The sequence below is a fragment of the Monodelphis domestica genome, chromosome 4 (genome assembly GCF_027887165.1).
Source record: "Monodelphis domestica isolate mMonDom1 chromosome 4, mMonDom1.pri, whole genome shotgun sequence".
Taxonomy (NCBI): Eukaryota; Metazoa; Chordata; class Mammalia; order Didelphimorphia; family Didelphidae; genus Monodelphis; species Monodelphis domestica.
This window is the reverse complement of record NC_077230.1, coordinates 451,524,931-451,550,252: the sequence shown is the minus strand read 5'-3', so window position 1 is coordinate 451,550,252 and position 25,322 is coordinate 451,524,931. Positions and strand designations below refer to the sequence as shown.

At 37.8% G+C, this 25,322-nt stretch overlaps 1 protein-coding gene across 2 annotated transcripts; it reads left to right on the top strand.

Moving 5' to 3' along the window:
* Positions 1-1,762: 1,762 nt before the first annotated feature.
* VN2R585 (vomeronasal 2 receptor 585) lies at positions 1,763-23,357 on the top strand. 2 transcript variants are annotated; one of them, XM_056825071.1, is made up of 6 exons: positions 1,763-1,986; positions 3,676-3,967; positions 4,718-5,521; positions 15,293-15,520; positions 17,937-18,064; positions 22,457-23,357. In XM_056825071.1, the coding sequence occupies exons 1-6, from the start codon at positions 1,763-1,765 to the stop codon at positions 23,355-23,357; spliced, it is 2,577 nt and encodes an 858-aa protein (XP_056681049.1).
* Positions 23,358-25,322: the final 1,965 nt, after the last annotated feature.

The following is a 25,322-nucleotide window of genomic DNA, read 5'->3' as shown; positions in this document are numbered from 1 at the left end:
ACTAGTCTAAATTTGAATTATGTTACCAGTACTCGTCAACCTCAATGATATGATTGTTGAATTGTCTTTTAAGAACTGCTGATTAATTATTCAATTTTATTAAAAGCAATAAGTAATTTTCCTTGATTGTTTGTGAGCTCAAAACTTCTCACACAGTAATGAGAAAATTAAGCCATCTATGACAAAATCATTTGTATTGTGGGCAAACTTTATTCTGTCTATAATCAAAATACAAAAATATAGAATGTTAATCAAGTGATTTGTTAAAAGTTAATGTATCACTTTTCCAAATACCTCTCTTTGAACATGTGTATTTGGTAATAAAATTTGCATGCCAAGAAAATGGGTATAAAAATAAAAACCAGGCATGGGGATGGTGGAGCAGCTATCAGATGGAAAGCAATCCCATGGCTGTAATGATTAAGTCTTCCATTTGTTATTTATTTTGACTGATCTTTCGCCACCTGTCAGGAACCCTGGAGTCCCGAGTAAGGCTGGACCCAACCGACAGCAGAGAAGCATCTCTTTCTTCTCACAGCTTTATTCACAGTAGAATGAAAACTCCCTTAGTTTCTGGACTTTTTCCCCCAGATCCCTGTATATAAAGCAGTGAATTAGAGACTGGATCCATAATTTCATTGCCATAAAGAACTCTCCATTGAGAAAATTCCTTCTGACATTACTAGGTTGTTAATTAATCTTTTGTGTATTGGATTCCTGTTCTAAGTTTAAATTGGACATTTTATGATATCACTGATCTTTAACATTTAAAAACATGAAACTTATGTGACTGGAGGGACACTAGGTGGTCTTTTTAGAGACAGAAGTGAAATAATGTGACTGAATTGGGCAACAGAGGGGCTATTAGTGGAGCAATAATGGGAAACAAGGATCATTTTTTTCTGCAGCAGAACTTCATACAAATCCCCATTCCAAACAACAGTTTTGAGTCTTTGTCAAGTAAAAACTACTGGAAATATCTCTATATACTGAACTAGTGACAAGATACTCTGTCCCAGATCCACATAAGATAACAATACTCTGAGAGTAAACCCAAGCTGCAGGACTCTTGTTTAGTACTGGGGACAGAGAAGGCTGAGATCATTGAACTCCTAACGACTTGGTTGCTAACTCTTTCTCGCCTTGTCACCTTTCACAATTTTTTTTTGATCAAACTCACCCAAGACCAGAGTCACTGTGTAAGCCAGATACCCACATAGATTCTCACATGCTAAGAAGTTTCCCTCATCTGAAAAGCTCATGGGACTCCAACTCACTTTGTCCCAATTGGCCTTGCTGAGGACCCAGAAGTTGGGAAGGAGTGAGAAAAACAAGTTTTTACTCAGACCCAGAAACCCAGGTGCAGAGCCCCCAGCAGTTGTGGTCCCCAGAGTGCCTCACTGATTGAGCTCTCTCTGTCTGCATAGTGGGAAGCAAACAGAAGATCCTGTCCTTATCCAATAACAAGGACATTTGTTTATAATTACCTAAGCCCAAGTTCTTCATAAATACATGTGGGTCAGCAATGCCTCTATCATGATCATCACACAGACTTGTATTGCATTTTGTCTTCATGACTGTCAGAGGCCAAGCAAAGCTGGAACAACTGCTCAGGAAAGAGACAGGTTCTCTGCAGGAGAGTGTCCCATCCCAGGGCACCTGAGCCTGCTACAGGTGCTGTTGCCAGCTTCCCCCAAAGCAAATCACAAAATTTTTGAGAAAATAGGTGGACTTTGACTGTGAGCTAAAGAGTAGCCTATTGATGTTCTTCCAACTTTACTTCTTCATGCTCCTGCAGCTGCCACTCTCTGTGGGCAGGGAAGAAGGGACCCCCTGCCATGTAGAAAGGATTTTCAACCCCACATATTATAGAGATGGGGATCTGGTTGTTGGAGGATTTTTCCCTCTACTTTTATATAAATTGAACAAATTACCATATTGGAAAATGTTTTGGTTTCACCCTAAGGATATCATAAAACATCATCAGTAAGTACTTATTCTGTTTTATTTTAGTTACTTTTTTCACTTACCAATCAGTTATTTTCTTCCTCTATCACCTATAATCTCCCATTGGAAAGAAAAGGAAAGACAGGGAAAACACTTGTAACAGATAAGTATAATCAAACAAAAAAAATTCTATTTTACCTATGTTCAAGACTGAATGTCTGAATTTGGAGAGATATCCATCACCTTTCTATAAGAAAGTGTGTGTATTCTACATAATCAATCCTCTACAATCTTTGTTGATCACTGCATTGCTCGGAGTTCTTAAAATGCTCAGATTATTTGCTTTTATATTAGTAAAGTTAAATTATATGTTGCTTTCTGAGTTCTTTTCTTCTATGTACTATCTCAGTATGTACAAGGCTTTGGCCATTTCTGTGAAATAATCTTTCTCTTTTTCCTAAAAGTTCAAATATATTCCATTATATCCACGTGTCAAAATTTGTTCAGCCATTCCCTAATCAATGTATAACTTCTTAATTCTCAGATATTTGTCACTACAAAATGAATATATAAATATATGTGTGTATAGACACACATATATATTAAACACCAAGGTCCTTTACATTTTATTTACATTCTTTTAGGTATTTCTTGGTCATAAGATTTCTACAATTTAGTAACATTTTGGCAATAGATACAAATTGTTATCTGGAATGTCAGCACTGTGACTATTACATAAAATTCCTCTCACATTTGTTTCTTTTTTCCAAATTTACCAATATGAGCCATATGAAGTAGAAATTCCAAGTTGCTATTACTTCCATTTTGCTGATCATTAGTCATTTGTAAACTTTTTAATATCTTTAGATACTTTGGAATTCTGACCTAAAGACCTACCTATTTAAATCTTATGAAATGCGTCAATTGAGGAATGACTCTTGTTTTTACAATTTTTTAATCAATTCCTTACATATCTTGAAAATGAGACTTTTAATAATGTGCTGTATGTATTTTTCCAGTTAAAATTTTCCCTTGTTATCTTAGCTACATTAGATTTGTTTTTAAGGAAAAGAATCTTAGTTGCTTGATGTAATCAAATGTTCTATTTTGTTATCTTTGATCCTCTATTCCTTTTGTATGGTCATGAACTATTCTCCAGCAGACAAATCTGAAAATGAATATATTCTATGTTTCATTCATTTGTGATATTATTTTTAATACCTAGCTTAAGTATCCCACTGGAGAGTATATGGGGATATGATTTGAGATGAATGTCTTTATCATATTTCTAAAAATATTCTCTAATATTCACATTAGAATTTGTCTTATTTTTCTTTATTAATCATTGAACTCAGTTTACCAATTTTTGAAGTTTCATTTACTGACTTGGCAAAGAATTCAGGTTATCCTCGCAATAGTTTTTGGATATCAGATGCTTGTTGGTAGAGAACTGCTACCGTGATCTAATTGAGACTTTGACACCAGATGAGTTTTAAGATGGTCAAAGCTCTGGAATCTGAGTCTCTGACAGTAATAGAATAAAATTTTCAGACTATAACACTGAGCCTACAGGAGAGGCTCAAAAAGAAGTAATGGCCCTTCACTAAGTGGGTGTGCACACAGAATTGTACCTTCATAATTCTCCATTTAAAATTTTCAGTTCCTTTTGAGGGGAAAGAGTAGGTCCAAAAATATTTCTTGTTCTTAACAATCTCCTTCTGATTACAGATGGCACCCCAAACACTACTATCAGGTTCTGGCCATGATGTTTGCTGTAGAAGAGATCAACAGGAACACCAAACTGTTACCCAATATAACCCTGGGATTCCACATCTTCAATGCCTATCACAATGATGAGAGAACCTTGGAGAGCGCCCTGGTGTGGTTGTCAGGTCAGGGACCAACCATTCCAAATTACAGCTGTGAGAAGCAGAGCAAGTCTATAGTGGTCATTGGAGGAGCCACTTCTGAATTGACTGTTTCCATGGGAACCCTACTTGAGCTCTATAGGATCCCACAGGTAAGGATGTATAGATTCCATTCAGCCTATACTGCTTTAAGGACACAGAAAGGCTGTGATGACTCTGCTATTTGAAATTTAGACTCCAAAAATTTGTGGGAATCCTAATGCCTTATTTACCAGGCATGTGCTTCCCAGAGAAGGAAAAGGAAACTCTTCATATAAAAGAGAAAAAATTCTTTACTTCATCAATTTTTGTAGGAAGCAGCAAATTGTCACCTACAGAATTGTGAAACAATTCAATTAAATGCAAATACTTGTTAAACATCAAATATTTTCAGTTCTCTGTGCACAATGTTAGAGATGCAAAGAGGATAAAATGTCAGAAAGCACTGACTTTATATCTGTTTTTGAGCTAGGTCAGTTTTTATGAAGGACATGATGCCCTAGGTAGAGGCTTGAATGATCAGAAGTACTTTAATAGTTACAGATGAAGAATTACTCCCTTCCAGGAAAAAGCAGATGAAGGTTTGAGAAGAAAGGGTGAAAAAAAAGACATTAATGGGGGCAGCTGGGTTGCTAAGTGGAGAGACAGGCCTAGAGACGAGAGGTCCTGGGTTCAAATCTGACCTCAGACACTTCCCAGCTGTGTGACCCTGGGCAAGTCATTTAACCCCCATTGCCTAGCCTTTACCACTCTTCTGCCTTGGAGCCAATACACAGTATTGACTCCAAGAGGGAAGGTAAGTGTTTTAAAAAAAAGATATTCATAGAATGCATTAACTAAGCTCATATTTTGTTCCTATTCAGGTCACCTATGGTCTATTTGATCCACTCTTGAATGACCCAGTCCAGTTTCCTTCTGTCTATCAGATGGCCTCCAAGGACACCTCTCTTCCTCTTGCCATGGTTCGATTAATGCTGCATTTCAAATGGACCTGGGTGGGATTGGTTGCCTCAGATGATTCAAGAAGTGAGAAGTTCCTAAGAGATCTTCAAGAAGAAATGGTCAGAAATGATGTCTGTGTTGCTTTTATACATAAGATCTTTACTGGTTTGACAGAGGATGAATGCCATCATTCTGATTTTCTCAAAAAACTATGGTATTCTATAGCCAGGGTGATTGTAATTTATGGAAATACAGACACACTACTGACCCTAAGGTTTATCGAGGTTCCTCATACCCTTCTATACAGAATGTGGATCACCAGCAGTCACTGGGATATTGCCAAAAAGCCAGGTTATATCTATTTTGACAATTTCCATGGAGCTCTGATATTCGCAGATCAGACAAGTAAGATTCCTGGTTTCAAACATTTTCTGAAAACCATTAACCCTGCCAAAGACCCAGAGAATATCTTCCTTCAGAACTTCTGGAACTCAGCTTTTGGATGTACATCTACAATTGGAAAAGGAGATGGAGCTGTCTGTTCACCAAATGCTTCCTTGGACACACTGAGATTGACCTATTTAGACATGACTATGTCTGACCAGAGTTATACTGTTTACAGTGCTGTGTATGCTGTAGCCTGGGCCCTTCATGAAATGTTCTTGGTGAGATCAGAAATGCAATCCAATAGCAATGGGAACAACTTAGGTATTTATCCCTGGAAGGTAAGATCTCCCCTTTAGGTACTGATTTTCAAATATCTGACTGTGGGCACTGTTGAATTCAAGAAAGAGAGACGAGATTAATAACTCAGGTCTCCTCATTTGTCAGTGAGGAACTCTGTAGATTCAAGGTCTAATGTCATTTATGTACATTTTAGAGTCATCATCATTTCATTTACCTGTTATAAGATATAGAAATGAGAATCCAGCTCACCTGGTCCCTTAGAGTTTTGCAGAAGTTTTGTGCATTGTCATTTCTTTCTCTAATTCATACAATGAATGAGGAATCTGATGTAAATCAGGTTAAGTTACTTGCTTAAGGTCACACTGCTAGTAAATAAGTGTTGTGAATTTTAAAATCTCCATCTTTGTCTAGCACCCAAAATTGTGTTCCCTCTATCCCCTTAACTCCTCCTTACCCCTATACAAACCTCCCATTATTCCCCATTTATCCTCCTGTTTTCCAGTGTTCCCATTTCCTTTCCCAATAAATATTACATATTTTGGCGAGCCAGCTAGGAGGTATCTAGAATCTTCTGATTTATTCTGGAAGCCTTTAAAATAGGACAGAGATGTAATATTTATTGGGAAAGGAAATAGGATTGGGAAAAATGGAGATAAAAGGGGGTTTGTATGGGTATGGAGTAGTTGAGAGAGAGAGGGAATATTGCTTGGTGAGGCAAGGGAGGGAGATGCCCCCTGCTGAGAGGACACAGCAGGGGTCCAAAACGGTCTGTTTGTCTTTGAATGACTGAAACTGAAGTTCAGCTCCCTCTAGGACCAGTAAAGATAGTCCACTTATCTGACTGCAAATTCAAATAACAAAGTTTAATAACTAGTTGGGATTGGAGTTTTTCTCAGCTTTAGACCTGAGGCCAGGCCCCAGAGGCTGGCAGAGAGTTTGTCCCACTCCCATCTACTCTCGTTGTTCTAATTCAGTAAAGCCTCCCGGCCAGCAAGAAACTTTATGGTAGGAAAATAGAAACAGGATAGAAATTTTTGAATCCCGCGAAGGACTTGAAAGAGCCGACCTTTGAGATATGAATAATGAGTCAGTAATCAATTATTATTAATATTCGGGAGCCACAGCCATGCTCTGACCACTGGACGTTACTTTTAAGGCTATTCCCATCCAGTGATCCCAATTCAACACTGCACTGGTCAGAGGATAATACTAGCTCAGTAGGGAGAGAGATTAGAGACTGAAAGAATTAGACAATGCTAGGTATTAGCATAGGAAAAGAGAGAGAGACACAGAGAGAGACCTGACTGAAGGGCCAGGCCTCAGGAAAGAAAAAAGGAGAGAGAAAGGGGAGAAGTTAGTCTGTAGGGCAAACCTGTCGATGTCCTTGAAGTGGGCGGAGCTGGCTGTGTTCCTACATGTTATTCTCTTTGATGCACAAATGAACTCAATACATATTGATAAGTTACATGATGCCTCAATACATATAGATGAGTTACATAGTGTATTGCCATTGGATAATTGCAAATTATGACAAGGTGAAGGTGGGGTTATTATCCTCAGGTGAGTGAGACAAAGGGAAGCAAGGTTTTGCGCCCTAACTTCAGCCACGCTGGGAATAGAGTTCATTGCCATGCGCAGAATGGCCATGTGCTCGCTCACAATCCTTGTCTCTCCACAATACCTATGGGCTGGACTGCTACATTCAGAATCTTAGCAGTACACAGAAAGAAAACAAGAACAATTCTAACCTTTAGAAGCCTGTCTTTGGGCTGAACCAAGAAGAGTATGCCACTCCAGACTGGGCTGAACAAGCTCCACTCTCCTCCAACACCAGGATGCAAGACCTACACGGCAGGAAGGAAGTGCTAGTCACAAGACCCAACTGCTACACCCTGCAGGAAGGAAGTGCTAGTCACAAGACCCAACTGCCACTCCCAGTTGGGCCCTTCCCCCACAAACTGCCAGTCTTGTTTCCTTTCCACAGGTGTCACATGTGTCCTCAATCCGAGCCCATTTCCATGCTATTGGTTTCCATAGTAAGGGTGTTCATTCAGAGTCTCTCCTCAATCATATCCCCTCCAACCCTGTAGTCAAGCTGTTGTCCTCCCTTGGTGTTTTTACTCCCACCGTTTGTCCTCTGCTTGTGGGTACTGTTTTTTTTTTTCTCCTTGGTCCCTGCAGGTTGTTCAAGGACATTGCATTGAGACTAATGGAGAAGTCCATTAGGTTCGATTGTACCACAGTGAATCAGTCTCTGTGTACAATGTTTTCTTGGTTCTGCTCCTCTCACTCTGCATCACTTCCTGGAGGTCATTCCAGTCTCCATGGAATTCCACCACTTTATTATTCCTTTTAGCACAATAGTATTCCATCAGCATCATATTTTGATGGAATCAGCATAATTTGTTCAGCCATTCCCCAATTGAAGGGCATCCCCTCATTTTCCATTTTTTTGCCACCACAAAGAGTGCAGCCATGAATATTCTTGAACAAGTGTTTTTACTTATTGTCTCTTTGGGGTACAAACCCAGCAATGCTATGGCTGGATCAAAGGGCAGACAGTCTTTTATCACCCTTTGGGCATAGTTCCAAATTGCCGGCCAGAATGGTTGGATCAATTCACAACTCCACCAGCAATGAATTAAAGCCCCAACTTTGCCACATCCACTCCAGCATTCATTACTTTCCTTCACTTTCATGTTAGCCAATCTGCTAGGTGTGAGGTGATACCTCAGAGTTGTTTTGATTTGCATCTCTCTGATTATCAGAGATTTAGAACACTTTTTCATGTGCTTATTAATAGTTTTGGTTTCTTTTGCTGAAAACTGCCTATTCATGTCCCTTGCCAATTTATCAATTGAAGAATGGCTTGATTTTTTGTACAACTGCTTTAGTTCTTTATAGATTTGAGTAATTAGACCTTTGTCTGAGGTTTTTGTTATGAAGATTGTTTCCCAATTTGTTACTTCCCTTCTAATTTTGGTTACATTGGTTTTGTTTGTACAAAAACTTTTTAATTTGATGTAATCAAAATTAATTTATTTTCCATTTTGTGACTCTCTCTGTGTCTTGCTTGGTCTTAAAGTCTTTCCCTTCCCAAATGTCTGACATGAATACTATTCTGTGTTCACCTAATTTAATTATAGTTTCCTTCTTTATGTTCAGGTCACTTACCCATTCTGAGTTTATCTTGGTGTAGGGTGTGAGGTGTTCATCCAAACCTTATCTCTCCCATACTGTCTTCCAATTTTCCCAACAGTTTTTGTCAAATAGTGGATTTTTATCCCAAAAGCTGGCATCTTTGGGTTTGTCATAGACTGTCTTGCTGAGGTCACTTATCCCATGTCTATTCCACTGATCCTCCTTTCTGTCTCTTAGCCAGTACCAAATTGTTTTGATGACTGCTGCATTATAATATAGTTTGAGATCTGGGACTGCAAGGCCACATTCCTTTGTATTTTTTTTCATTATTTCCCTGGATATTCTTGATCCTTTTTCCATCCAAATGAATTTTGTTATGTTTGTTTCTAATTCAGTAAAAAAAAAATTGGAAGTTCAATGGGTATGGCACTAAATAGATAGATCAGATTGGGAAGGATGTTCATTATTATTATATTGGTTTGTCCTACTCATGAGCACTTAATGTTTTTCCAATTGCTCAAGTCTAGTTTTAATTGTGTGAAGAGTGTTTTGTAGTTGTGTTCATATAATTCCTGTGTTTGTCTCAGGAGATGGATTCCTAAGTATTTTATTTTGTCTAAGGTTATTTTGAATGGGATTTCTCTTTCTAATTATTGCTGCTGTGATGTGTTGGGAATATATAGGAATGCTGATGACTTATGTGGGTTTATTTGAATCCTGCTACTTTGCAAAAGTTGTTGATTATTTTGATTAACTTTTATGTTGAATCTCTAGGATTCTTTAAGTATACCATCATATCATCTGCTAAGAGTGATAACTTGGTCTCCTCATTGCCTATTTTAATGCCTTCAATTTCTTTTTCTTCTCTAATTGCTACTGCTAGTGTTTCTAGTATGATGTTAAATAATAGAGGTGATAATGGGCATCATTGTTTCACTCCTGATCTTATTGGGAATGCATCTAGTTTATCCCCATTTCAGATGATATTTGCTGATGGTTTTAGATATATACTGTTTATTATTTTTAGGAACAAACCTTCTATTCCTATGCTTTCTAGTGTTTAATAGGAATGGGTGTTGTACTTTATCAAAGGCTTTTTCTGCGTCTATTGAGATAATCATGTGATTCTTGTTGGTTTGCTTGTTTATATGGTCAATTATGTGGATGGTTTTCCTAATATTGAACCAGCCCTGCATTCCTGGTATCAATCCTACTTGATCATATTGAATGACCCTCCTGATCACTTGCTGAAGTCTTGTTGCTAGTATGCTGTTTAAGATTTTTGCATCTATATTCATTAAGGAGATTGGTTTTTTAATTTTCTTTCTCAGTTTAGTCCTTTCTGACTTTGGAATCAGTACCATATTTGTGTCATAAAAGGAGTTTGGTAGGACTTCGTCTTTGCTTATTATGTGAAATAGTTTGTATAGTATTGGGGTTAGCTATTCTTTGAATGTTTGATAGATTTCACTAGTGAATCCATTAGGCCCAGGGGATTTTGTCGTAGGGAGTTATTTGATGGCCTGTTGGATTCCATTTTCTAATATGGGATTATATAAGAATTCTATTTCTTCTTCTGTTAGTCTAGGCAATTTATATTTTTGTAAAGATTCATCCATATTGCCTAGATTGTCATATTTTTTGCCATATAATTGGGCAAAGTAGTTTTAAATGATTGCCTTAATTTCCTCTTCATTGGAGGTAAGGTCTCCCTTTTCATCTGTGATACAGTTAATTTGCTTTTTTTCCTCTCTTTTTTAAATTAGGTTGACCAGTACCTTGTATATATTGTTTGTTTTTTCAAAGTACCAGCTTCTTGTCTTATTTATTAATTCAATAGTTCTATCACTTTCAATTTTATTAATTTCTCCCCTAACTTTTAGGATTTTTAATTTGGTTTTCTACTGGGGGTTTTTAATTTGTTTCCTTTCAAGTTTCGTGATTTGCATGTCCAATTTATTGATCTCTGCCCTCCCTAATTTGTTAATATATGCATTCAGGGATATGAATTTTCCTCTGAGTACTGCTTTGGCTACATCCCATAAGGTTTGAAAGGATGTTTCACCATTGTAATTTTCTTCAATGAAATTATTAATTGTTTCTATGATTTGTTCTCTAACCAATTTTGGAGCATCATATTATTTAGTTTCCAATTGATTTTTTATTTTGCTCTCCATGTACACTTACTGATCATTATTTTTATTGCCTTATGATCTGCAAAGTTTGCATTAATTATTTCTGCTTTTCTACATTTGAATGCCATGTTTTTATAACCTAGTGTATGGTTAATCTTTGTGAATGTGCCATATGCTGCTGAAAAGAAGGTGTATTCCTTTTTATCTCTATTTATTTTTCTCCATATATCTAGCAACTAAACCTCTTTTACCTCTTATTTATTCATTTTTTTTATTTGATTTATCTAAATTTGATAGTGGTTGGTTCTGATCTCCCACTAGTATAGTTTTATTATCTATATCCTCCTTCAATTCTCCTAGTTTCTCCATTAGAAATTTGGGTGCTATACCATTTGGTGCATACATGTTGATTAGTGATATTTCCTCATTTTCTATACTCCCTTTTATCAGGATGTATTTACCTTCCCTATCCCTTTTAATCAGGTCTATTTTTGCTTTGGCTTTGTCAGATATCATGATTGCTACCCCTGCCTTCTTTCTGTCAGTTGACGCCCAGTAGGTCTTACTCCAACCTTTAATTTTGACCTTGTGAGTTTCTACCCGGCTCATGTGTGTTTCCTGAAGACAACATATGGTAGGGTTTTGGAGTCTAATCCACTCTGCTATTAGTCTACGTTTTATGGGTGAGTTCATCCCATTCATGTTCAATGTTATGATTGTCATTTGTGAGTTCCCCAGCATTTTATACCCTCCCCTAATTATGAACTTTATTCTTTTGCTATCAGCTTTAAAACCCGTGGTTTGTTTTAAATCAGTCCCCCTAGTCCCCTCCCTTGTTATGCTTCTCTTTCTAGCCCCTCCCTTTTTTCCCTTCCCCTTCCACTTCTCCTTCCCTCCCTTTTTGTGTTCCCTTCCCCCCTACCCCCCTTGGTTTTCCCTTCTCCCTTACCCTGTTGGATGAGATAGAATTCAAGATCCCAGTGGATCTAGATGCTCTTCCCTCTCAGAGTTGGTTTCACTGAGAGTAAGGTTTTAGTATTACCAATTAGCACTCTTTTCTTCTCCTTCTTATAAGAGAATTCTTCCCCCCCTTCCTGTGTATATCTTTGTGTGACAAGGATTGTTCTATTTAATTTATTTCTATTTCTTTAAGTATTTCTTAGTACCTTCATTGATTCCCCCTTTCCTTTTTCTTTCTTTTTTTCTCCCTCCCCTCCAAATAATGTTAATGCCCCAATCTTTACCTATGAGTGGTTCTTCTGATTACTCTATTAATGCATACAATTTTTGAAAGTTGCACATAACCTTTCCCCCATATTTTCGTATATATAATTTGATCTAATTGTGGCCCTTATAGAAGAGAGTTTGAGTAAAAGAAAAAATAAAGCACTTTTCTCCTTTTCCCTTTCTTTCATATTTATCTTTTCATGTTTCTCTTGCTCTTTGTAGTTTGATGTCAAACTTTCCACTGAGTTCTGGTCTTTTCTTCATGAATATTTGGAAATCTTCTATTTTGTTGAATGCCCATACTTTCCCCTGGAAGTATATAGTCAGTTTTGATGGGTAGCTAATTCTTGGTTGAAGACCCAGTTCTCTTGCCTTTCTGTATATCGTGTTCCAAGATTTACGGTCTCTTAGCTTGTTCACTGTTAGGTCGTGTGTTATTGATGTGCTTCTGTATCTGAAGTTTCTCTTCCTAGCTTCTTTTAATATTTTCTCCTTAGTTTGGAAGCTTTGGCAATTACATTCTTGGGGTTTGTCTTTTGGGGATTTAGTATAGAGGGTGTTCTATTAACTCTTTTGATTTCTATTTTGCCCCCTTGTTTGAGAGCATCAGTACAATTTTCTTTGATGATTTCTTGTAGTATGGCATTTATGTTTTTGTTAGTCTCTGGTTTTTCAGGTAGACCAATGATTCTCAAGTTGTCTCTCCTTCCTCCTTTTTCCAGGTCTGTCACCTTGTCAGTGAGATATTTTATGTTTTCTTCTATTTCATTAATTTTTTTACTTTGCTTTATTAATTCTTGATGTTTTGCAAGATCACTGTCTTCCAGTTGCTTAATTCTGGTCTTTAAGGACTGGTTTTGTTTTTCAGTTTGGTCTGTCCTTCTGTTAGAGCAGTGGTTCTTAAGCTTTCTAATGCCGTGACCCCACAATACAGTTCCTCATGTTGCGTTGACACCCCAAACCAAAATATTATTTTGGTGGCTACTTCAAAACATTAGTTTTGCTACAGTTGTGATTCAGAATGTAAACACCTGATATGCATTATGTATTCTAATTGCTACAACCCACAGGTTGAGAACCGCTGTGTTAGAGGCTTCCAGCTCTTTCTCCAATTCTGAGATTTTGTCTGTTAGGCTGAAGACCTCTTTCTGAATTTGTTCCCATTTTTCTAGCCAGAAAGTTTCTATCTTTTGAATAAGCTCCATTTTGAATTCTTCCAGAGCTTGTGGATAGTTTCCATTTTGGGGGGCATGTTTTGATTTTGCTTGCATTTCATCCTCTTTTTCATCTGTTAGCCTGTGTTTTACCTCCATAAAAGTTTTCAATAGTCACTTTTATCTCTTTCTTCTTGGAGGGTTGATCTTGGGCACTCTGAGCCATCCCTTTGGTGGTTTTCCCTTTCATTTTCAGTCAGAAATCTGAGTGAAATTGGTGGATTTTGATGTTTTTGCCTCAGGCTGATTCTTCCCAGCCTCTGAAGTTTGTTAGCGAGCTCAACTACGTAGTCTGTGGTCTCTTCTCTCCCGTGTTGGCAGGCTTCCACTGTAAAAACCTTTCTGCAGGGTAGTTCCCTGGTAGTCCTTGTCAGTTCCCAGGAACTCTGGTGTGCCCCCACCCCTACTAGAGTGAGGAGCAGAGGAGATTTTGCCTCAGGCCATTTCTAGAGCCTCCTTGGCGTTTGCAGTTTGCAGGAGACCCCACCCAGTCTGTGAGTTCTCCAGTGAAACCGCTCTGAGGGGTAGTTCTCTGGGAGGCCTCTTTAGATCTCAAAGACCCTGGAGTGCTCCCCACTCACTGATGAGATGTTCCTCACTCACTAGATGTCTCCATTGAGTGTGCTGGTCCCTATTCCAGGGTGGAGGAGGACAGCTCAGCTCAGCTCATGCTTGGCAGTGAGCTTTCTCTCCCTCTTATAGTGTGGAAGTGTTCAAACCCCACATACCTTCATTGCTGTGGGCTGCTGGAGAGTTCCTTTGATCTTCTAAAGATGATTTTTATGCTCTTTTGAGGTAGTTTAATTTTTTGGTTCGAGGGAGAGGAAGCAATTCACATCTAAATTGTCACCATGTTTACCCAGACGTCCCTAAATATAAGAATTTTAAAAATTGTTGTGTAGCTCTTTATAAATATTAATTCTTAGGTCACAAGGCTGGTAGTAGCTTTAGTAGCATTATTAAAGCAAGGTAGATATAGTAAAGGGGGATATATCAAAAGGAGGTAGAATATATTGCCTGCGTAAATTCCCCTAGTCTGGATCCAAGTGTTTCACTGAAGAGAGCATCCCACTAAAGACAGGTGAAAAGCAGAAAGGCCAGTGTCTCTGACCAGAAGGAAGTCACCAAAGTCAAATTGCTTGAGTCACCAATGCAGAAGTCCTCCAGCTCAAAAGAAGTGCAACACAGAGACACCTGCACAGCAGAATCCCTGTTTAAGCAAGAGTCAAAAACACAGCAGAATGAATCAGAATGCCCTTGGCTGAATTTTATAACTCATTTTCTCCATGTTAATTCCTGTCTCTCTGGTTTCTACTTCCTTTCACTTTCTGCTTTTCTATCACATCTCAGGATCCATTCAGAGTTTCTTAATTTAGCTGACACTTCCCAGAGAGCAGTGCCTGTTGTATCCACCTCCCATCCTCAGAGGATGTAAACATTTATCAAAAGGATCCTCCAGTTCCTGACTGATTAAGTTAAAAGAGTGGAGCATTGAAAATACTTCTTTGATTAAGTTAAGATAAAAAACCTCTCTTTCACAGTATTTACTTTTCTGTTTAAATATGTTTGCCTTCAGTATAATATAAGCTCTTTTAATGCAGATACTTTTGATTTTCTTTTAATACTTCCAGGACCCAATCTGTTGCCTTTTAAATCATGGGTAATGAATAAATTGTTATGAATGCTTGTTAGACTGCATTGGAAGGAGACTCAGAAATCACAGGAGGACATTCTGTAGCACCTCAAATACTATGAACCAGCATTGCAAGCTCTCTTTCTGGGCATCCTTTCCCAGCTTAAGTTTCATCCAACTCAGAGGACCCTTTTGGGTTTTTTTTCCCTTTTTTCAAATATTTCTACTTAGACATTGTGATTTTGGCCAACCTTCTAATCTAGTTAGGGCTTTTTAGATCCTGCTTCTCTTATCGAATTTATTAGGAATCCAACAATTTTATGACAATTGAAAAGTCTAAACATGTAATATCCCTGTTTTATGCATCTATTTGATAAAAAAAAAATTTAGGCAGCCAAGAATCTAGTACCCATCCCTGAGAGACTCACCTGCAGAACTTTTCATGTTCTTCACTTTTAGATCCACTCCTTCCTGAAGAACATCCAGTTTAACAACAGTGCTGGGAACCTCGTAGTCTTGGCTGAGAAGAAGAACTCTGTGGCAAACTATGATATTCTCAACTATGTGACCTTTGGTAATGACACTGAAGTTCTGGTCAAAGTGGGAGAGTTTATTTCTGAGGCTCCACTTGGTCAAGAGTTCATTATCCAGCAGAAGGCAATAGTGTGGCCCAGAACATGGGGAGAGGTGAAGAATGATTGAAATGTTTGTTTAATGAAAGATGTAAATGTAAGCACATAGTACGCCAGAATAGTCACTAGCATTTTTCACACCTGGTTAAAATGGCACAAAAATTCCCTGCAGGAAGCAGTTTGAAAATCAAGTTTTTGTGACAAATTCAGCTGAGATGATGTTGAGACAAGGGTACCAAGACGAATTCCTCTTTAGGGGGAGAGCCCAAAGATAGTGAGATTATTCCACTGCATAGCTGTGGAAGGGTGAACCAATAGAATCTTCCTGGTCCATAGCAGTCACAGAAAAAGGAAGTAGGGGCATTCAGAAACTTCTTATTAGAGCTAATTTTTCTTGATCAATTGATGCTATACCCAGCAAGGTTTCAATGGTATTATAGTGCTCTAAGTGATATCAGGCCTCTAAATATTTAGGATTCTTGGAAGAGAACCCTGTGTTCTCCAAATTATAGTTATTGATCCCATTAATGACAATACTGTTTCCTTTTTTCCATGTTGATCCACGTCCCACACTTAGAAATATTACAGCTTCCTTTACTATCTAATTCCCTTACTTCCATAGTAAAAGATGAATTATATAGTTATCAAATCAAAAGGTGACAAATATAGGTTGTAGAGTACCATAGGGAAGGCCAAATCCCTGCTTACGTCAGTACTCAGTCACATGGAAGTTTTATGTGGATGAAACAAAATTATTCAGAGAATTGAAGTTTGTCTAAAAGTATATGTTGTATTGGGCAGAGGAAGGGATTTGCCATTGTTATTACATGAAACAATTCCTTAATCATTCATCCATTCATCTCTGTATTCATTCAAACACTATTTGTTAAGAATACTACTTGAGTTGAGTTCTGGTTGGATGTTTGGAAAGTAAACAACAATAATTCATCTTCCATGTGTGGTTTCTTTATATTTCACCTTAGAGTTGGATTTTAGAGGAAATTAAAATTGCTCAGAAATCCTGGCTAGAAATAATTCACACTTTAAGCTTAGGTTTAGTTCACCACCCTACTTGACTTTCTTTTGCCTGCCTCCTTGTTTAAGACGAAGGCTTAATTCATGTTCCTAGTAATATTTGATACTCCAAGTAGTATATGAAAATTGCACACTTTGCAAATACATACCACGGGAAGGTGGATTAAAAAGCTGGCATGTTCTTGAGATGGCCTTCTATCTAGGACATCAGCTGCAAAATGGGTATAGAGCTGGAAATCCCTATGGATTCTCTCTTCTCTGCCACATTGACTCAGGTCTAATTTTATTCCTCAGTGATATAATGGAAAAACCAAGTTTACTGTAAAATTTCACTTCCAGACAATTAGAAACTTTGGTTCCAAGAACTCCTTCTTTTCATTCAAATGATAGGTTTTTAACTGATTCAAAAAAAGTTTATAAACCCTATTTATATTTGTTTCTGATTGAATCAATTCAACAGTGTTCCTACTTCATATATATGATCATTTTTAGGAAGGAGTAATAAAAAATTAAGTGCTACCCTTACAATATAGACTCACATACACATACACACATACAGAGTGAGACACACATACACACATAGAGAGAGACAGAGACAGAAAGAGAGAGAAAGTGAAGAGATAGATATAGAGGCAGGGAGTCAGAGACAGAGATAATCAGAGAGAGACAGAGAGAAAGGTTTACTATGTCTCATACTAAGAGACTAGAGTCTCAAACCTCAAATAGCTCTTCTTTGTGGAGGCAGTATCTGCATTATCCATTTTAAATACATTTCTAATACTTTGTATGATGTGTAGTTCAACAGGAAGAGTGACAACCAAGGAATCAGGAAGATCTGATTTTAAGTCATTTCTGTGACACTAAATGTATAACTCCTGCCACACCACTTAACCATTTTCACTTAGTTTCCTCATTTGCAAAATGAGAAAAAAAGAAGGAAATTCAATATCACTCCATTGTCATTGCCAAGAAAAGCACAAATAGGGTCACAAAGATTCAGACAAAATGGAAATGACTAAACAGAAATATTTGTACTAAAGAATCTTGGGAAAATTCTCTTTTGATAATAAATTCTAGTTAAAAACATTATTCCTTCTCCAAAAGCTTTCATATGACAATGTAATATGGGTTGTGGAGTAGAACAGACTCAACACCCAAATTCATATCCTAAAAGCTTTTTCTTCTCCATAAGAGGAAAGAAATACAGCTACTTTGGTATTTAGCAACTTGTGTCTTTTTTTTTTCAAGGTAACTGATCCAAGTTTTTGCAGATAGGAATGTTATATCCATGAAAAAGAGCATTGTTAGGCTTTTCAGAATGAGCAGATTATGTGTTTGTAGCTAAAAACAAACTAAAATTACATAACAAAGCACATTAAGACACATATATGCTGACTCCAAACAACATCATTTTGATTTTGAATGCTTTCCTGTAGCCTCTTCCATCCAGATGCCACAAAGTCTGTAGCCCAGGATTCCACATAAAAGTCCAGGAGGGAAAGCCTGTCTGCTGTTTTGACTGTGCGCCCTGCCCACAGGGGCAGATTTCCAACCAGACAGGTAAGTCTGTGGAGAAATTCATAGAAAACACATATCCAGAGAAACAAAATAAGGCTGCATGATACTCAGGTCATATTGTAAAATTGAAAACTCAATTCCTGAGGAACATGACATGAAAGGAAACCCAGGAGAAAACTTGGAAAGATCAAACAGATTGAGAGTCAATTGTGATCAAAGTTAGTGAGAGTTGGTATATTGGAAGTCCACCAGATTGGAAGTTTCTGACTCTGTTTTTGTGTGGCACAATTACTCAGGGATAAATTTCTAGAACTGCCTTCTGACACTGATCATTTCACTACATCACCATTACATGAATATAGGGATTTAGAATTTTCAGAGGATCTTTTCTCACAAGACTCCAATGACAAAATAGTTGTCTTGAACAGAAAGAAAAAGTGGCCAACTGTAGTAACACAGTTATTAAGAAGAGTTAAGTATCAAACCCAGGACACTGCACAGAATTCCACCACATTTTAAATTCATCTCAACTATTTCTCCTGGATGCTTACATGAATGTTAAGCAATGCATACCAAGAAGTCACATTTCAGTTGTTCTCTGACCTTATTAAGGTCCAAGTTTCTCCTCATTTGCCATAAGGCTTGGATCTCTGAGAACAAAATAATATACTTTAATGAGTATATTAAGGTGATGAAGCTGAGAAGCCATACATTTAGAAAATCAATGCCAACATGAAGAAAATGGGAAGTAATATAGCCTATGGATATAATCTGACCTAGATCAATGTCTCAAAGGAAAAAAAATCCTCTATGAATGAAGTTCTTTCTATAGTCTTTGGAAATGAAAGGGTTTGGTAGAATGCCCTCTCTTCTACACTATAGCAAGGGAAGTGTTAGCTTTCAAAGGGGTGTCTCCTGAGCATGGCTGGAAGATACACAGGACACTGTTTTTATAACCTGGAATGGTAGAAATTGAGCAGTGACCTGCCCATATACCCTTTCCATTGGGGGAAGGATTTTTTGGTTCTTGTAAGTTACTGGGCTGGAGTAGGATTAAATCTAAAAAGTGGAAGGACCCCAGCTTCCATGAAATCCCAGTATATCATATTATAAGGTGGAAAATTAAAAGCTATGAACTAAATTCAAGAGTGTAGTCCCCAGGAATTATTAATCAATTCCAAATGACTTTTATGGTTGTTTATTTACAAAAGGAGAAAGAATGTAAGCAAGAAAATCAGAGAGAGTATATATTTACATGGTCTGGTCCAAACAATTCAGGGCTTAAGGGGCCCCAACAAAGAGAGCCCACAGGTAAATTAAACAAGGATTTTAGCCATGAGGTCTCCTATGAGACAAGGGGACTCTCTGGAGGCTAGTACGAACAGAACAATCCAGGGAAAGGAGTCAGCAATTTTTCACTCAATCACGTGGTAGTCCTAATAGAAAATAGAAATCAGTCTGCAGTTAGAGCTCCTCCAGGGTCCTTCAAGTGTGAATCTTAAAAAAATTTTCAGATCCTACTTCATAAGGTTTGGTTAAGACCATTTCCCATTTAAACAAAGAATGGACTTAGATCAGGAATGTGAAGACCCCTACTCCACCCCTACTTAAGCCTGCTTTAGGGGAAGAAACTCCTTGCTGAACAATGAAAATTACTTAAACTCATACTTATAGTAAGACAAAAATTCTTAAGTTTGGCCTATTTTTAGATCCAATACAAAAGGGTGCTAAGTACCTATAAAGGTCAGGCAACTTGTGAATTTACAAGGAGCAAAGAGGTGAGAACTTACTCAGGTGTGAATTACTCAAAAGTTTAGACTATATAGGTATGAATTAAGAATGATCTGTCCTTTGGAAAACATCTAATGTGATTGGTAGATGTAAGAACTTAGGGGAGGTGACATAGGAGAAAATTCACTTTAAAAGGAGCTCAGAAAGGGAGCTGAGGACAATCAGCTGGGAAAAGCTGAATTGGAGGAGGAAGCTGGCCAAAGCTGCCTTGAAGGGTCTCTCTCGGGGTTCCCTCTCAGAGATCTTGTGGCGAGTTGATAAAAGACTGACTGATCCCTCTCTTAGGGTTTTCAGCTTAGGCTGGCTCATGCTGGCCTAGGCTGGTATAGCCCTTTTTTCTCATTATTCCATTTTCTCTCTCTCTCTCTCTCTCTCTCTCTCTCTCTCTCTCTCTCTCTCTCTCTCTCTCTCTCTTTCTTTAATGTCTCATTTGTATTAATTAAAATCTCTATAAAACCCAGCTGACTTGGGTATATTTAATATTTGGGAATTTTTCCCTGGCGACCACCTTATATTTGATTTAAAACAAGGCACTGTCTTGAAACCATATTTTCTGCGGTCACAATTTAAGGCAAACACTCTTTTATCTGCCAGTTTATAACTCCCACTATTTTAAACATCACACAAGTCAAGTTCCAGGTGAAAAGACCTCCTCACAGGTCATTCTTGCCACTCATAAAAACCATTCCTTCATCACATACTGTAACTTCCTTCCATTTTTACATGGACCAATTACAGCTAAAGCTTTGTTTAGGACTGCCCAGTGGGCAGTCAGTCAAATCTGATTCATCACTTATTAAAGCACATGTTGGTCACAGACCTCCCCATACTTAAGAAGTGGGGTGTGTACACTTCTGGTGATTAAATCTAAAATTGGAAAGGAAGAGTTAATCCCATCTTCACAATACTCAAGTGGTCATCCACTTTCCACTTAAAGATATACAAGAAGTGGATAGCCATTACTCTCAATGAAGTTCACTAAAATTTTAGACCACTTTCATTATTAAGGTTTCCTTCACTCAGAATTTAAATTTCTCTGTTCTCAATTTCCTGTGTTGTCCCCTAGAAAAGCCCTCTATCTAGTCCTTCCTTTAATTTAAGTCCTTTGAATACAAAGTATCATTTATCCTCTCTTCTGAATCATTTTTCACCAACCTAAACATGCATATTTCCTTCCATCAATATTCTTAGAACACTCAGAGTTGAGGTCGTAAAGGATAATTTTAGCGTTGTGACCTAATTATATTAATTATTGGTTGCCATGGATATCTCAAATAATAAAATAAAAATACCAAAGTCAGTCTGAAATTTTATGGTGATTTGATTATTATAGTGGAAAGAAATTAAGAAGAAGGGAGAAGGAAAGGGTGTAGGATTTTCTCCCACCTGGCTTGTACCAGGCAGAAGATTAGGGGATCAAGAAAGTAAGAGTTTGGAGTGTTAAAGAGGAAGGAATCAGCCTGAACTCTAAGAGGGCTCAATCAAGATGCCTGAACCTGAATTAGCTCAAGGGAGAATAGTGCCAAAACCCAGACAAATAGCTGCCACCATGCCAAGATGTCAGAACGCTTAGCATGCTGCCAACCAGAGATACCACTCCAGGAAAAGAAACCAAAGAGAGTAAATGACTTGCCCTATATAGATGGTTTTGAATCACATTCCTGCATCTCATCTGTACCAATGTTAGCTTAGCTTGACGAAGGACAGCCGAGGGATCTGTCCACTGATTCTGCACATGTCTGTTGAAGGCCATTTTCTCAAATACTTAATCCTTGAGTACAGTGTAGACATTCCAGACCTTGTTAAACTAAGTAGGGTGGAAAATGTAGAGTTCCCAAGACTTGATTCTCTTAAACCAAGTATCTCCATTGTTACTAATCAGGAGATAGCTAAATCATATCTTCTAAAGTAGGGTCTAAGTAGGGTGGAGTAGTTTTAAAATTCACAAGGTCCAGGCAAGGAATTTAAGAGTCATGTTGGTAAAGCCCAAAAGACATCTTGCCAACAGCTAATGACATATAGATACATCATCATAGATGAATTCACCATCAACAGGAAAGGCAAAAGAATCAAAACCTTTAAAAATTATAAGTAAGAGCTCAGGGAAGACTAACATATAAAGCACAATTGAATCATTTTCCTGTGGAAAAGTCTATAAAGAACAGATATATACAGGATGAGGAGATAGACACTTAAAAGGTAGATTGTCAAAGTCCAAGAAATCATGTCAAATATAAACTGGATTTCTTTACTTTCTGACATATTACTATAACATTTTTTATTTTAATATTATTTTAATAATAATAATGTCTCATATTAATAAAGTAAGGATAATACTCATATAATAGTTGACTGTTATATAGCACTTTTAAGGGGGCTGAAAAACATGTTACTTTTGTTAACTCATTTAATCCTCATAACAATTGCATAAGGAAAGGGCCACTATTATCCTCATTTTACAAGTGATGAAATTCAGAAGAAAGAAGTTAAATTGACTTCTAGGGTCACAAAACTACAGATTATATGATGCAAGATTCAATGGAATCAATTGGAAAATTTTGTAGTATTATAATACCTATTTTGGACCCACTGATAGGTGAAATATGCACACCTGGCATTCTAAGACCATATTCTTCTCTTCAGACAGAGATCAATGCATGAAGTGCCCTGAAGACCAATATCCAAATAGGGAGAGGATTCATTGCCTCCCCAAAAGGGTGGCTTTCCTGGCCTATGAAGAAACCTTGGGCATGGCCTTGGCCTCCATAGCTGCTTCCTTCTCTCTTCTCACAGCTCTGGTTCTCTGGGTCTTTGTGAAGCACAGGGATACCCCCATAGTCAAAGCAAACAATCGGGATCTCAGCTACATTCTCCTCCTCTCCCTTTCCTTATGCTTCCTTTGTTCCCTGTTCTTCATTGGTCGCCCCACTACAACAAATTGCCTCCTCAGACAAACAACATTTGGAGTCATGTTCACGGTGGCCGTCTCTTCTATTCTTGCCAAAACCATCACTGTGGTTCTGGCCTTCAGAGCCACAAGACCAGGCAGCAGGAGCAGAAGATGGGTGGGCTCCAGAGCACCTATTTATCTTGTTGTCTTTTGTACCATCATTCAAGTCTCACTCTGCATAATGTGGCTGTTTCTCTCACCCCCATTCCCAGATGCAGACACACACTCTGACCCTGAGCACATCATCCTTGAGTGCAATGAGGGCTCTCTCATTGCCTTCTACTCTGTCCTGGGTTACATAGCATTCTTGGCCCTGGGGAGCTTCACTGTGGCTTTTCTAGCCAGAAATCTCCCTGACACCTTCAATGAAGCCAAGTTCATCACCTTCAGCATGCTTGTGTTCTGCAGTGTCTGGATCTCCTTCCTGCCCACATACCAGAGCACCAAGGGGAAGATGATGGTGGCTGTGGAGGTCTTCTCCATCTTGAGTTCCAGTGCTGGCTTACTAGGCTGCATCTTCATTCCCAAGTGCTATGTAATCCTTGTACAGCCACAGAAGAACACCAAGAAATTTTTAAAAAATAACCCGAATTCCTAAGAAAAGAAGCATTCAGAAAATGTCTGCATTCCTCCCACTAATAACAAGATGTTTTTAAAAATTACTTAGTCTTGCTTGGAAATTTTTTCCCCAGCTGAAAACCTTTATAGTTGCTCTCTTTGCAGTGACAATGAACTAAAAATAGGAGGCATACTCATCAATTGGGTCATGGGTAAAGAAGTTTGGTACATGTTTGTAATGACATACTACTCACCAATAAAAAATGATGAATGAATTAATTTTTTAAATACAGAGAAAGGGCCAAAATGAAATGAAGAATGAAATAAACAAAACCAATAAAACATTATAGAGAGTAACTGAGACATAGTTTGAAGAATAACTTAATGCCCACCTCAAGAGAAAGAAATGTTAAATAGAAACATGGTAGATATAGTACATACACACACAAACATACATATATATATATATATACACATATGATTAAAAATTACAAAAAACTGAGTTTTCAATTTAAGAGAATCAAAATATTGGTCAGTCTAACAATAACCAGTAAATTATTTGGTCAGTGATCTCTCAGTGATCAAAGACAAAATATTTAGCATCTTGAGCCATAAAATGCTTGTTATACAGCCCTCCTCTAACCATCTTCTATTGGTGAATATCTAATGAGAAAGAGGACTTATTTTCCCTCAGTCCCTCCCTGATTGCTTAATGACATTAAAAGGAATCATGCCTGATCATAAGATTTTAATACCCCTTGGTGTTCTGGACAGGAAGATTAAGTTGTATCTGAATAAGTTTTGATTTCCATGGCTCATTGCTGCAGTCAGTGTCCAGCCCCACTCATGACTCCAGGGTTCCCAACAGGTGGCAAACAATCAGTCAAAATCAATAAAATAAAATAAATAACAAGCGGAAGACAGCTTAATCATGATGACTATGGGATTGCTTTGCATCTCAGCTGCTCCACTTTCCCAATGTCTGATCTTTATTTTTATACCCATTTTCTTGGCATGCTGATATACAAAATCAAAGAGAGATCATTAGAAAAATGATACATTAACTTTTAACACATCACTTGATTAACATTCTATATTTTTGTATTGTGATTACAGACAGAATACAAGATAAATGATTTCATCACAGGGGGCTTACTAGGGAGTTCGAGTTACTGATTTGTGTAATTGAGTCACTGAGGCATATTGAAGCTTAGTGTACCTATACTGTATCTGTAACTATTGTATGGGCCTCTATGATTGATTTGTGTGTTGGCTTCATGAGAAAGTTTTGAGCCAGGCCTGTAGCTGCAGTTTTGCTGGGAATTATGTACCTAAGTAAAAGATAAGCCACGATAGTCTTTTGGGATTGGGTTTGAGGGTCTGCTCTTTTGGTGATGTTTTGGAAAATTAGGGTACAGGTGTTTCGCTCTTGCATTATTTCTTTTGAGACTAGGGGGAATAATAATCATGTCAATTCATAGGTAAGGGGCATTGATGGAAGAAGTCATGCAAGGGGGATAGAGTGGGCAGTCACATCTCGCCAAGGACCACTCTGTGGTCTCCCCAGCTACCACGCATGACTCTGTCTAGGTGTTGTGGACTGATGGCCCCCAGCAGCTCATATCAATAGGGAACTCAAAAATGACATCTTGCTGCCTGCACATATTCTTGGATTGAACCGGTCTTGTTTACCAGGCAACATATCCTCAATTTCAATCATCCCAATTTGTAAGACGCTCTGAGGCATGGAATGTAAAAGCATTTCTTGACTTTCTTAGGAACAAAGATAGCGAAAGAATGACAGACTCAAGCCTCAATTTCAAACTTAAAATGAAAAATTACTACTTATATATAAATACATATTTTGTGCCACTTTCTCCTTTTGTCTCTAGAGCTTTCTGTCTCTTTTATCCATCTATATCTCTATCTCATCTCTGGGTCTCTGTATGATTTTCTTGTTCTTACTCTCATTCTCTGTCTCTCTTTCTTTCTCTGAATGATGAAT